Here is a 14841-nt window from a genome sequence, read left to right as displayed (position 1 = left end):
GCGGGAACTGGCTCTGCGGGCAGCCTGCGGGGTCCTCGGGGAGGGTGCGGGGGGATCCGGCCCCTAGGGGGGCCCCCACGGTGGCCTGGCCCCTGATCGGGGCCCACCAATCCACGGGCGGGCCTGTGCCGTGGGGGCACTCTTTCCCCCCACGCCGGCCGCTGTAACGGTCCGCCATGGCCAGTGCGGAGAATAAACCCCCTGCGCATGCGCTGGGATCATGACAGCTGGCGCTCCTGCGCATGTGCCGGCCGGCGTAAGCCCTTTGGCGTTAGTTGGCGCGGCGCCAACCCCGCCGGCGCCGGCCTAGCCCCTGAAGGTGCGGAGGATTCCACACCTTCCGGACGGCCCGGTGCCGGAGTGGTTCACGCCACTCCTCGGCGCTGGTACGGCCCGCCCCGCCAGATAGCGGAGAATCCCGGCCCATGTCTTTCGGGACTTGTGGGAGGAAACCGGAACACCCGGAGGAAACCCACGCAGACACGGGGAGAACGTGCAGACTCCGCACAGACAGTGACCCAGCAGGGAATCGAACCTGGGACCCAGGCGCTGTGAAACAACAGTGCTAACCACTGTGCTACCGTGGCACCCTAATGATGGCTATGAAACTATTTACCATTGTGATAAAAACCCACCTGGTTCACTAATGCTGTTCAGGGAAGGAAATCTGCTGTCCTTACTTGATCTGGACTTCAGATCCACAGCCATGTGGTTGACTCTTAACTACCCTCTGAAATGGTGTGGCAAGCCACTTGACTCATGAGTAATTATGGATGGGTAACAAATGCTGGCCTTTCCAGTATTGTCCATGCAATTTCCCTGGTCTTTCTAAGCATTTTACACAGTACAAAGGCCAGAACTGTGCACAAAATGCCATGTGTGGTCTGACCAGGGACCTATACAAGTTTAACATGACTTTCAAATGCTACACTTCGATGAATGAATCCAAATGCTTTGTTGACTCAGAGCAAAGGATGCTACCCACTGCACCACAAGATCTTCCTTTTCAATCCATTCAGCTTTCTGTTTTCTAAGGTGCAGTTGGTGTTTGTATTTTTCCACCAAAGTTCATCAACTTTCATCAGTCTATGTTCAACTTCATTTACCACTTAACTGCTCTTGTCTTCAAGTTTCTTCCTGTCTTCTAACATTATGTTGTATTCGTCCTCCGTGTTACCTATAGCACCCAGTTTGGTATCATTTGTAAATGTTGTTGCTGAGTTATTTATTTTTATCATTTGATTGTTGTGCAATAGTGCTTTCCAGCTTCTTTCAACCTGAATAACTCCACTTTCCCGTTACAAGGCTATGGGGAAAAGGTAGAGGAGGCGGAACTAACTAAGTTGTTCTTGCAGAAGATGGCAGCTCACGATGGGCTGAATGGCCTTCTTTCTGTCCTGTAACCATTCGGTGACACAAATTTCTAGTCAATTTGTTCTGGGTCAATTATTTGACCCCTGAAACGGCAGACCTTGACCATTTGTCATGAGCCTATTGTGTGGGAATCTATCACTTGCTTGAGGGACTGCAGGTTTCCTGGGGAGGTTGGTTGCCTTCAAATCTTGAAAAGAGCAAATTAATCAAATCAATTCTTCAAAGAAAAGCACCCAGCGCCAGACGGGGGTTGTTTGCAGCAACTTTTCCCCTAACTTTTGAGTTCTGCGCCGGTCAAGGAGTGTGGATACATTGGCTCAGTAAGGATGGAGATTTGGGATTGACTGGGGTGAAAGGTGCCCATTGAGGAACATCGATAGCAAAGACATTTTCTTACTCTCCAAAATTGATCCTGGACCCATTGTATGCAGTCTCCCAAACTCTGTCAGTTCCTCCAACTAAATAGGTTCCCCGGATCATGATAGCAATGAATCCAGACATCATTATGATGACCTGAAAGACATCAGTCCAGACGACAGCTTTCATCCCTCCCTGGAGGCACAGGAGTGAAAACCATTAAACAGGGAAACATGGCGAGGGACAAAGTAACACCTCTCCAAAACCTCGACAGCTGTGAGAGTTCAGCATCAGTAAAAACTATTGAAAACCGTTTCCATCGGCAGAAGGGTTGGTAACTTGAGGACAAAAAGTTTAAACTATTGGAAGGAAAGCCAGAGGGGAAAGATGCAGAATTTATTGCATAAGACCATAAGACATAGGAGTGGAAGTAAGGCCATTCGGCCCATCGAGTCCACTCCACCATTCAATCATGGCTGATTTCAACTCTATTTACCCGCTCTCTCTCCATAGCCCTTAATTCCTCGAGAAATCAAGAATTTATCAACTTCTGTCTTAAAGACACTCAACGTCCCGGCCTCCACCGCCCTCTGTGGCAATGAATTCCACAGACCCACCACTCTCTGGCTGAAGAAATTTCTCCTCATCTCTGTTCTAAAGTGACTGCCTTTTATTCTAAGGCTGTGCCCCCGGGTCCTAGTCTCCCCTGTTAATGGAAACAACTTCCCTACATCCACCCTATCTAAGCCATTCATTATCTTGTAAGTTTCTATTAGATCTCCCCTCAACCTCCTAAACTCCAATGAATATAATCCCAGGATCCTCAGACGTTCATCGTATGTTAGGCCTACCATTCCTGGGATCATCCGTGTGAATCTCCGCTGGACCCGCTCCAGTGCCAGTATGTCCTTCCTGAGGTGTGGGGCCCAAAATTGCTCACAGTATTCTAAATGGGGCCTAACTAATGCTTTATAAAGCTTCAGAAGTACATCCCTGCTTTTATATTCCAAGCCTCTTGAGATGAATGACAACATTGCATTTGCTTTCTTAATTACGGACCCAACCTGCAAGTTTACCTTTAGAGAATCCTGGACTAGGACTCCCAAGTCCCTTTGCACTTCAGCATTATGAATTTTTTCACCGTTTAGAAAATAGTCCACGCCTCTATTCTTTTTTCCAAAGTGCAAGACCTCGCACTTGCCCACGTTGAATTTCATCAGCATACAATAGGTTTTATTTATGATCTGGAATGTGCTGCCTGAAAGGGCGGCAGAAGCAGGTGCAATCGTAGTTTTTCACAAAGAAATTGGAGAAATGCTTATCATAGAATAGGAGAATTTTCAGTGCAGTAGGAGGCCATTCAGTCCATCGAGTCTGCACCAGCCCTTGCAAAGAGCACCCTACTTAAGCCCAGACTTCCACCCTATCCCCGTAACCCAGTAACCCGACCTAACCTTTTCGACACTAAGGGCCAATTTAGCGTGGCCAATCCACCTAACCTGCACATGTTTGGACCGTGGGAGGAAACCGGAGCACCCGGAGCAAACCCAGGCAGACACGGGGAGAAAGTGCAAACTCCACAGACAGTCACCCGAGGCTGGAATTGAACCTGGGACCCTGGAGCTGCAAAGCAGCAGTGCTAACCACTGTGCCGCCCGCTTGGAGGGGGGAAAATTGCAAGGTTCCATGGAAAGGGCAGAGAGGTACTTCCAATATCATATCACAGTAACGGGTACTAATTTTGAATCCATTGTGCGATTGGTTGAGGAATAGACGATGCTGCTTCCTTTACACACTATCTGGAGGGAGCCTGTATTGTACAGAGTCAACCATGAAGGTACCAGGTTATGCCAGAATCTAAAAGTGTGAGCATTGTAGAATATCAGGATTTTTAACAGGGCGCTGTTGATTTCTGAATAAATGTTCTGTGCTCACCACGGTGGTGTAGAATGTACAGATGATTCCAGTGGACAACAGAGATGCCCAGATGTTCAGGCCGGTAACTGAAAGACAACAAACCACATCAGGATAAGATGATACCACATTTTAACAGTTCCACAAAGTCCATTAAATAAAACATCCTTGTCGAGAACCTTGCAGATAATGGCCTTCCATCCCAGATTTTTGTTTAAAGCATTTATGGGATGTGGGTGTCACTGGCTGAGACAACATTTGTTGCCCATCCTAATTGCCCTTGAGAAGGTGGATGTGAGCAGCCTTCTTGAACCACTGCAGCCCACGTGGTGTAGGTATACCCGCAGTGCTGTTAGGGGGGGAATTCCAGGATTCGGACCCAGCGACAGTGAAGGAAAGGCGATATATTTCCAAGTCAGGATGGTTAGGGGGATTTGCCCGCCCAGTGTTGCCAGCGGGAGGGGGTGGATTCAATGGGAAATCCCATCGTCAGCAGCGGGACCAGAAAATCCTGCCGCCAACCAACGGCTTGGAGGTGTTCCTAAGTGTCTGCTGCCTTGTCCTTCGACACGGTAGTGGTCGTGGGTTTGGAAGCTGCTCTCTGAAAACACTTGCTGAGTTCCTGCCGTGCATCTTGTAGATGGTGCAAACTTCTGCCACCGTTCGTCAGTGGTGGAAGGAGTGAATGTTTGCGGATGAGTGCCAATCAAATGGACTGCTTTTTCCTGGATGGCATTGAGCTTCTTAAGTGTTGTTGGAGCTGTCGTTCCAGCTTTGTTCCCTTAAAGATGGAAATGACCCTTGTCAAAGTCAATCTCAAGTAAAAGCCTACCAATTAACTCAATGGCTTAAAAGTTTGTACTTATTCATATATAAAGTCAGCATTTATTTTTCAGGCATCAAAGCCAAAGAGCATTCCTAGAGAGGTTTTGGTTAGTTTAGGATGCTAAAATCCTCAGTGTATACAATCCGAATCTTAAATTTGGAAGTCAAATATCGGCATTGAAGAGCGAGAGAGTGGTTGCCGCTTGTTAATTTCACGAATCGTGTTTGTTTTTGCCATTTCGACTGAAATTTGTTGGTTTTTACTTTCTTCGTCGGGAAATTTGAAAGATGAAAACTGATGGTGGAATCTTATCACATAATGGACGAGATAATGACTGCCAACCGTATACATTTAGCCGATGACTTGATACTCACATTCACTAGCCTTAAAAATGGAGGATTAGATAATGGTTACTTTCTTCAAAAGTGTTACATATATCAGCTGTTCCTTCATGTCACTGGGTCAAAATCCTGGCTAGCTTCCTAGCTCTGCACTGGGGGTGTCATCTACACTACGTGAACTGAGACAGCTCAGGAAGCAGATTCACCAGCACTTTCTTACTGGCAACTAATGATGGAGAATCCAGGCTCAACTTTCCAGCAATAATTCTGAAAATTATTGTCCCCGTCAGATATTTTTGTCCAATATTTTGGGCAATATTTTTGTTTTGTGGGATCATCACGTTATCCAATCTCCAAGTCACATCATCAAGGTTCTGCCGAATTTTTTCTTTCATTCATTTACAGGATGTGGCCGTCGCTGGTTAGGCCCAGCATTTATTGCCCATCCCTAGTTGCCCTTCAGAAGGTGGTGGTCAGTTGCCTTCTTGAACTGCTGCATCCCTGAGGTGTCGGTACACCCACTGTGCTGTTAGCGAGGGAGTTCCAGGATGTTGCCCCAGCGACAGTGAAGGAGCGGCGATATATTTCCAAGTCATGGTGGTGAGTGACTTGGAGGGGAACCTCCTGGTGGTGGGGTTCCCAGGTATCTGCTGCTCTTGTCGTTCTCAATGGTTGTGGTCGTGGGTTTGGAAGGTGCTGTCTAAGGAACCTTGGTGAGTTACTGCAGTGCATCTTGTAGATGGTACACATGGTTGCCACTGTTCTTCGGTGGTGGAGGGTTTTAATGTTTGTGGAAGGAGGGCTGCTTTGTCCTGGATGGTGTCGAGCTTCGTTAATCCCAGAGCTGAAGGGGTTGGATTACGAGGAGAGGTTGAGTGGACTGGGACTGTACTCGTTGGAATTTAGAAGGATGAGGGAGGATCTTTTAGAAACATATAAGATTATGGAGGGAATAGATAGGATAGATGTGGGCAGGTTGTTTCCACTGGCGGGTGAAAGCAGAACTAGGGGGCATAGCCTCAAAATAAGGGGAAGTAGATTTAGGACTGAGTTTAGGAGGAACTTCTTCACCCAAAGGGTTGTGAATCTATGGAATTCCTTGCCCAGTGAAGCAGTAGAGGCTCCTTCATTAAATGTTTTTAAGATAAAGATCGATGGTTTTTTGAAGAATAAAGGGATTAAGGATTATGGTGTCCGGGCCGGAAAGTGGAGCTGAGTCCACAAAAGATCAGCCATGATCTCATTGAATAGCGGAGCAGGCTCGAGGGGCCAGATGGCCTACTCCTGCTCCTAGTTCTTATGTTCTTATGTTCTTGAGTGCTGTTGGAACTGCACTCATCCAGGCAAGTGGACAGTGTTCTATTACACTCCTGACTTGTGCCTTGTAGATGGTGGACGGGCTTTGGGGGGTGCGGGGCGGTCCGGAGGTGAGTTACTTGCCGTACGATTCCTAGCCTTTGACCTGCCCTGGTAGCCACAGTATTAATGTGACTAGTCTAGTTCAGCTTCTGATCAATTCTAACCCCCAGGATGTTGGTTGTGGGAGATTCAGCGATGGTAATGACATTGAATGTCAAAGGGATTGGATTTGTGGCACAGTTTATCAAGCACCTTTAATGTGTATTGGATAAAAGATGGTGCTGAGACATAGGAGATATTGGAGAGGTGATCAGAAATTTTGGTAAAAAAGATAGGCTCTGTGGTGGGTCTTAGAGGAGGATAGGGAGGTCTAAAGAGGTGGAGGGAGTTTAGGGCAGATACTCCACACTAACACTAGCTGATTAGAAAAGGGTTTGAACTGCCCAGTCCAGCTCACACGCAATTGCAATTCTACAAAAAGGGAAACAAAAGATTGGCTACTTGCCTTGGTTTAGTATTAGTGAAGGCGCATAAATGACGATCCCAGTGTACAGGACCTGCAGTGTTAACCAGAACATCAAGAATCAATCAATGGAGTGACAGGGCAAAGATTGGTCTTTCAACAGATTAACATATGTGCAGTCCTGTTAAGCAGGAGTTTGTTTTACGAACAAGGAGAGAAAATGGCATTTGGTAGAAATGGCGGCACGGTGGCACAGTGGTTAGCACTGCTGCCTCACAGCACCGGGGACCCGGATCGATTCCGGCTTTGGGTGACTGCCCGTGCGGAGTTTGCACTTTCTCCACGTATCCGCATGCGTTCCGCCCGGGCACGCCGGTTTCCTCCCACAGTCCAAAGACGTGCAAGTTAGGTGGACTGGCCATGATAAAATTGACCCTTCGTCTCTGAAGGGACTGATGGGGTTATGGGGATAGGGTGGGGCGCTCTTTCAGAGGGTCGGTGTAGACTCGATAGGCCCAATGGCCTCCTTCTGCACTGCAGTGATTCTATGATTCCATTGCTGGACAAGTGACCCAGAGTTGAGGGCCGGGATTCTCCGTTGTGTGTCCGCCCCTCTGCCGCTGCTAGCGAGGTTGGGGAATCTCACGCTTGACCAAATATCCCATTTACTGCAGGTGGACCGGAGAATCCGGCTGCCGTTAAGGCACCGAGGATCCAGCACCTGGTCCATAAATTCAAACCTCACCATAGCAGCTGGTGGAATTTAAATTTGATTAAATAAACCTGGATTAAAACCCTCGTTGCTCCTTTCAGTGATAGTGACCGTGAAGCTATCTGATTATTTTTTTAAAACCTATTGGCATAAATAACTTATTTTAGGGAAAGAAATCTGCCATCTAAGGGGAGGTGATGGCGCAGTGCCATTGTTGCTGGACTAGTAATCCTGAGACCCAGGGTAATTCTCTGGGGAGCCGGGTTCGAATCCCAGCACAGAAGATAATTAAATTTGAATTCACCAGATGACCAGAATTGTTGTTAAGAGCCATCTGGTTCACTAATGTCCTTTAGCAAAGGAAATCTGCGTCCTCACCTAGACTGGTCTACATGTGACCCTCTGAAATGGCATAGCAAGCTTTTCAGTTGATGGGCATTTAGGGACAGGCAATAAATGTCAGCCAGCAACGCACACTTCCTATGAATGAATGAAAATAAAATCTACCCAACCTAGAAGGTACTCCAGACCCACAGCAATATGGTTTACTCTTAACTACTTTCTGAAATTGCCGAGAAAGCCACTTTATTGTATTCAAGGGCAAATGGGATGGGCAACAAGTGATGACCTTGCCAGTGACAGCCACGTCCTATGAATAAATAAATCAGTGATGAGAAAGAGGCCATGAAGCTCGTAGCTTTGGTCATTGCAAAACTCAGCTCTCTCATCTCACCTAACGGGATCAGGGGCAAAGTCCCCCTTCTCAGCCTCTATTCATCCACTGCTTCAATATTCGTCAAACTTGCGCTTCCCTATCCCGCTGTGGGGAAGAGTTTGCCTTCTGTTCCCATGCTCCCAGGGCATCATCACAACTGAGAATGGAACTTCACAACGGGAAGACTTTGGGCAGGAAGCGGATTGTAACCAGTTTGTGACACTTGTGCAAAGCTCTGTGGTTCTGGTAACTTCGCTGCCCATTCTGTGGCCTGTTTGCCCCAGGGACAGGACAGCATTTAGACCATGCTGGTAAGTAGAAAGTGACATTTGCACCGCCAGACAATGGGCGGACATTTCGCCCAGAAATTCTAAGTGCGGTCTATGGCGGGAAACAATGTGCGATTCCTGTCAGGTTGAATTGCACCCACATTTAGAGATTGTTCTGGAGCCAGTGGTGATTTGCGCCACGGGTCCTGAAGAAGGCGACAAGGCTGGATCCACAGAGGCAGAGGCATCGTTTTTAAAGGGCGTCCCGATTTCTGAAGAACACCACTGCAGCCCACCAGAATCGCTGGCAAGCTCCCCCCTCCCAATTACTGGCGAAGATCTCCCCCCATTCACTGCCAAGGCTCCCCCTCTGAATCATTGGCAAGGCCCACCCCCCCCACAATCGCTGGCAAGACCCCCCTTCGAAGGGAAGGCAAAGCGGTGGCACGTCCGTTAGGATCAGGCGAGTAGTGGGAGCGAACTCACTGTGACCCCAAAAGCGGAGGTCACCGCTGCTCATCAGGAAGACGAAGCTTCTGCAGCAGCGTGGGTTCGACAGGTCACCAGCCTGATTACCAGGACTGGCAGCCCCCAAACACTCAGGGGGCGATAGAAAGGCAGACATGTAGGCAAATCTCTAAAAATTGTAAGGAAAATTGGGTAGGGATTTCAACTTCCCCAATTTTAATTGGGATTGTCAAAGTGTGAAATGCCTAGATGGGGCGCAATTCATAAAATGCATCCAGGAGAGCTTTTTATGCCAATATATAAAAGATCCTACAAGGGAGGCGTAGGTGCTGGATCTAGTTTTAGGGAATGAAGCCGTACAAGTGGATTAAGTTTCAGTGGGGGAGCATTTTGGAAACAGTGACCATAACTCAGTAGAATTCATGGTGGTTATGGAAAGGGACAAAGATAGACGGGAAATGAATGTTCTTAATTGGGAGAGGGTCAATTTTAATAAATAAGACACAATCTGTACAAAGTTAACTGGGAGCAGCTACTTGTAGGAAAATCTACATCAGAGCAATGGAATTCATTCAAAAAGGAAATAGAGAGAGTACAGGGCCAATATGTTGCCATGATAGTCAAGCGTGGGACCGATTTGGTGAACCCATAGCAGAATGTCACTCACTTGGCGGGGGGGGACCTGCCAGCAATTGCGGGGTGGCCTTGCCAGTGATTAGAGTCACAGAGTTTCACAACACAGAAAGAGGCCCTTCGGCCCACAGCGTCCATGCTGACCATCAAGCACGTACCTATTCTAATCCCATTTTCCAGCACTTGCTCTGTAGCCTTGTATGCAAAGGCATTTCAAATGCTGATCTAAATACTTTTTCAATGTTGTGAGGGTTCCCGCCTCTACCACCCTTTCAGGCCGAGAGCTCCAGATTCCCACCATCCTCTGGGGGCAAAAGCATTTCTTCACATCTCGTCTAAACCTCCTGCCCATTACCTTAAATCTATGCCCCCTGGTATTGACCCCTCCGCTAAGGGGAAAAGTACCTTCCTGTCCACCCTCTCTATAGCCCTCATAATTTTATACACCTCAAACAGGTTTGCGTGATTGCCCCCAATGACCATCTTGCCTTGATGTTTAACTGCATTTCCACTGCTAAATCCCCCACTATCAAGATCCTGTACAGCGCCATTGACCAGAAAATTAAGTGGACCAGCCATATAAATACTCTGGCTACAAGGACAGTTGGAGATGTGGGAATTCTGCAGCGAGTAATTTACCTCCTGATTTCCCAAAGCATGTCTCTTGTCCACCAGGTACAGTCATAAGTGAGATGGAGTGTTGCCTGAATGAGTGCGTCTCTGACAACACTCTGGAAACTTGAACAGTTCAAGACAAAGCAGCCAGCTTGAACAATAACCCATCCACCACCATAAACACACACTCGCTCTTCCTGTGCACAGTGGCAGCAGTAATTTACCATCCATAAGATGCACTGCAGCAACTCGCAAAGGCTCCATTGGCACCACCTTCTAAAGCTGCAACCTCTGCCCCCATCAACACCCCCCCCCCCCCCCCACCCCCCAGAAGGACGGTAGATACATTGAAACACCATCACCTGCAAGTTCCCCTCCAAGCCACACATCATCCTGACATGGAAATATATAGGCCGTTCCTTCCCTGTCACTGGGTCAAAATCCTGGAACACCCTCCCTAACAGCACTGTGGGTGTGCCTACATCACATTCACTTGTCGCAGTTCAAAAAGGCATCTCACCACCACCTTCTCAAGGGACAATTAGGGATGGGAAATAAATGTTGCCCGAGCCAATGATGATCACATACCAAGAACTCTCTGTTTTCATTTGAATAGAATGATTGCTTTGTTATTCTATATGAGCCTCATTGTGATTGACACATTCTGATCCGGTTACACCTTGAGTTAAAATTGCGCTTTGTCATTTCTGTGTACAGAACTCAAAATCTGAACCAATCATGCCCAGATCAGGTCGAGCAGGCGTTAAAATTTGCAGTCAAACCTGTGAAAGTGTACCTCACCTAACTCCAAAAGAAATGATCCACCAATGAAATGGTCAAGCACTGTCAACTCTAGTCGGCTAATGCCAAATGCATTTACTTAATCAGTTCATTGTAAGACTGGAAAACCAATCATACTGCGAGGAAGGGTGTGGCGCAAGTACCATTCGAACGAACCTACCCTGAAGGAGAGGGGAAATGGCTAAGCCTGAAATTCCTCATCCCGTGATCCCGAAGGGTCATATCAGGATTGAGCCCAATAGTCAACAAAGAACAACAAAGAACAAAGAAATGTACAGCACAGTACACCCAGCACTGACTCCATTAAAGATTGAGTTAGGGCCAACCCATAATAATAATCGCTTATTGTCACAAGTAGGCTTTGTTTTGTTATGCTCTTATCATAGACGTAGCATAAGCTGCTTCCTCGATGTGCACTCTGACAAAGGAAGGTTCAGACTTGGAGATAGCTTTAACACATTTATTAAGCTATTAACGATTCTCCTACTCGGATGCGACGCTACTGTTAATCCTGCGATAGCTACTCAGACTGACTAACCAGTCTGCTACAATCCACGTGGTGGGTGTGATGTGTTTCAATCAATCCTGTCTGTATTCACTAAATGTCTCCACTGGAAAGAGAGAGATCATGCGTGCTGTGTCCTTATATATGGGTAGCCCCCTGTTGGTAGTGTCACCTCTGTGTGTCCCTTGACTGCCCATTGGTCGTGTCCTATCTTACTGACCTATTGGTTGAATGTCTGTGTGTCATGATGTCTCTGGTGCTCCCTCTAGTGTTTAGCTAGGTGTAGTGTATGTACATTAACCCCCTGTGTATTTACAGTGATGCATATCACCACAGGCGTCAATGAAGTTACTGTGAAAAGCCCATGGGCACCGGGAAAAGCACTTGTGTGGTTACATCAGACTGTAGGGAGATCAGAAGGGTTGGGAGGGGGATGGGGGTTGTTAGATTACAGTGGGTGAAGCAGCTTAACTAGATCCAGCAGGTTAAAATGGCGCCTGGGCAGGTTTGCGGAGATTTCACTTCATATACATTTTCACCTGCGCCCCTGACCCAAACCCATTGTTTTGATGGGTTAAAATTTGGATGTAAATTTGGGAGAAAATGTGAAAAAGGAGGAGAATAAAAAAATATTTTTAAAAATTCCAACTCCCCCTCACCCCCCCCACCCCAACACAGAGTCTCACAAAGGTTTCGCCACCAATGCTTCCAGCCGTTTTGAGGAACAATGCTGGTTGGTGGGAGTGAACCCCGAATTTCTTAGCCTCAGCCCCAATTCCCCAGCAGAGATCCAGTTGCGGTTTTAAACAGAAAACGTGTTGAAATTCTTACCGTGGCTGCTGTGAATTGTATCGTCCCACACAGACGGACGCCTTTGCTGAAACGCAGTTCCAGGTACTGTAAAAGTAAACCATTATTTCCAGATACACACATTAGCTTTTTAAAAATAAATTTAGAGCACCCAATTCATTTTTTTTCCAACTCCGGGGCAATTTAGCGTGGCCAATCCACCTAGCCTACACATATTTGGGTCGTGGGGGCGAAACCCACGCAAACATGGGGAGAATGTGCAAACTCCAGGTTCGATCCACAGTCGGGATCGAACCTGGGACCTCGGCGCCGTGAGGCAGCAGTGCTAACCCACTGCGCCACCGTCCTGTTACCACATTAACTTTTTTAATACTATGGGAGGGGTCTTGTGCCCTCCCCCATGACGCGTTTGGTGGTGAGGGGGCATCTAATCAGCTGGGAAAGTGGCAGGTAGAGACACTGCCAACCCCATGCCCCCATTCTGATTACGCCTGGGGCAGAAAGGCTCAAGGAAGGCCTTCCTGCCCCGCTGTCAACCGACACAAGAAGTTAGGTAATTAATGTCCATTTAAGGGCCTCATCCCGCCATCAATGGTATTAAACCAGCAATAGTGCCTGATGAAGGGGCCGGACATTAGAAAGAGGACGGGAACCTGCTGAGACCCAGCCTTTGCTGCCAAACTCCCCACCCAAACCCCGCAACCACCCCTCACTGCACAAACCCCCTCCTGCCATCACTCACCTGGGAACCAATATAGTAATATTTATTATCACAAGTAGGCTTACATTGCAATGAAGTCACTGTGAAAAGCCCCTAGTCGCCACACTCCGGCGCCTGTTCGGGTACACGGAGGGAGAATTCAGAATGTCCAAATTACCTAACAGCATGTCTTTCGGGACTTGTGGGAGGAAACCGGAGCACCCAGAGGAAACCCACGCAGACACGGGGAGAACGTGCAGACTCCGCACAGACAGTGACCCAAGCTGGGAATCGAACCTGGGACCCTGGCGCTGTGAAACAACTGTGCTAACCAGAATTATTGTCGTTCCTTCACTGCCACTGGGCCAAAATCATGGAACTCCGTCACTAATGGCATTGTAGACTACAGTGGTTGAAGAAAGTGGCAGGACAACACGAATTGGGAAATAAATGCTAACCACCGTGCTACCCAATAAGGATCCTAGCCTCAGGTGGGTGTTAAACCGGCAGTGGGCACTCTTGCTCCGTGGCACTACCATTCAGTCAAATTATCTGTGGCTCCGATTGGCCGGGGGACGGGTTGGGGGGGTGGTGAGAGACTGGGCTGCCACTCTTCCCCCGAGGCACGGATTCTTAGGGAAGGGTCTGCCGCTAGTTTGCCGTGAATGGAACAAGAGGTGACCTGGGTGAAGGATTTGAAGTTTAAAGTTTAAGTTTCAACTCCCCACAGTGAGAAGGCCTGGGGCCTCGGAACGGGATAACTGATAAGGGAAACTGATGTTCTGCATTTTCATGAACCTGGCCTCAGCCGGTTGCCATTTAGTTGCCATAAATTCCCCCTCAGCAGTTTCAAAGGAGTCTCAGCTTAACAGATGTGTCGACCCGTTATCATTTCTATAGGTCACAGGAGAGTCCTTTTTAATTAATAATCATAGATTATCATAGAATTTATCATAGAATTTACAGTGCAGAAGGAGGCCATTTGGCCCATCGAGTCTGCACCGGCTCTTGGAAAGAGCATCCTACCCAAGGTCAACACCTCCACACTATCCCCATAACCCAGTAACCCCACCCAACACTAAGGGCAATTTTGGACACTAAGGGCAATTTATCATGGCCAATCCACCTAACCTGCACATCTTTGGACCGTGGGAGGAAACCGGAGCACCCGGAGGAAACCCACGCAGACACGGGGAGGATGTGCAGACTCCGCAACTTTACTGTCACAAGTGGGCTTACATTAACACTGCCACGAAGTTACTGTGAAAATCCCCTAGTCACCACATTCTGGCGCCTGTTCGGGTACACAGGGAGAATTCAGAATGTCAAAATTACAAAATAGACCGTCTTTCAGGATTTGTGGGAGGAAACCGGAGCACCCGGAGGAAACCCACGCAGACACAGGGAGAACTTGCAGGCTCCGCACAGACAGTGACCCAAGCCTTCTATCGAACCTGGGACCCTGGCACTGTGAAGCTGTAGTGCTAACCACTGTGCTACCGTGCTCAGACATTTGGAATAATAACGTCATCTGTCAGACCTCTGATGGTCAGAACACAGATTGCTTGTTTGAGAAAGACAGGGATACAGAACGGCGGTGGCGGTAATGAGAGTCTTAAAAAGTATGTAACCTCTGCTTTTGCGCTTGTGTAGCCGGGCTGAGACGAGACTGACATACTCCGAGAGTGGAGGACTGCAAGCTCTTCTCCTCTCCGTGAAAGATCTTCAGTACAGCTCATGTACGGAACTATCCACGCCTGATCCTTGACTACGCTTTCGAGTCCAACAGCTGGTGTCAGGAGTGGGACACTGCAGGTAAGGACCTTCTATCTTTTTTAAAGTCACTGGACGGTGGGGTGGCAGGGAGTATTGGACAATAATGACCCTTTAAGGTTTTGACAAATTGTCCAATGCCACAACTCTGACCATTCAACCTGAGGGCGGCGTAATCGGTCATTGACAAACCTGACAACCCACAT

The 14841-nt window shown here is 47.9% G+C and overlaps 1 protein-coding gene across 1 annotated transcript in view; it reads right to left on the bottom strand.

The window, feature by feature from the left end:
* Window positions 1-14841, bottom strand: part of slc5a5 (solute carrier family 5 member 5) — a 65321-nt gene that overhangs the window by 39644 nt on the left and 10836 nt on the right. The window contains exons 2-5 of the mRNA XM_072482250.1: window positions 12184-12249; window positions 6677-6728; window positions 3667-3734; window positions 1772-1926 (exon numbers count right to left, since the gene is read on the bottom strand). Coding sequence (XP_072338351.1) covers window positions 1772-1926; window positions 3667-3734; window positions 6677-6728; window positions 12184-12249 — 341 coding nt within the window. The remainder of the gene's footprint in view (window positions 1-1771; window positions 1927-3666; window positions 3735-6676; window positions 6729-12183; window positions 12250-14841) is intronic.

Source organism: Scyliorhinus torazame, chromosome 18, assembly GCF_047496885.1.
Source record: "Scyliorhinus torazame isolate Kashiwa2021f chromosome 18, sScyTor2.1, whole genome shotgun sequence".
Classification (NCBI taxonomy): domain Eukaryota; kingdom Metazoa; phylum Chordata; class Chondrichthyes; order Carcharhiniformes; family Scyliorhinidae; genus Scyliorhinus; species Scyliorhinus torazame.
This window is presented reverse-complemented; position numbering and strand designations above follow the sequence as displayed.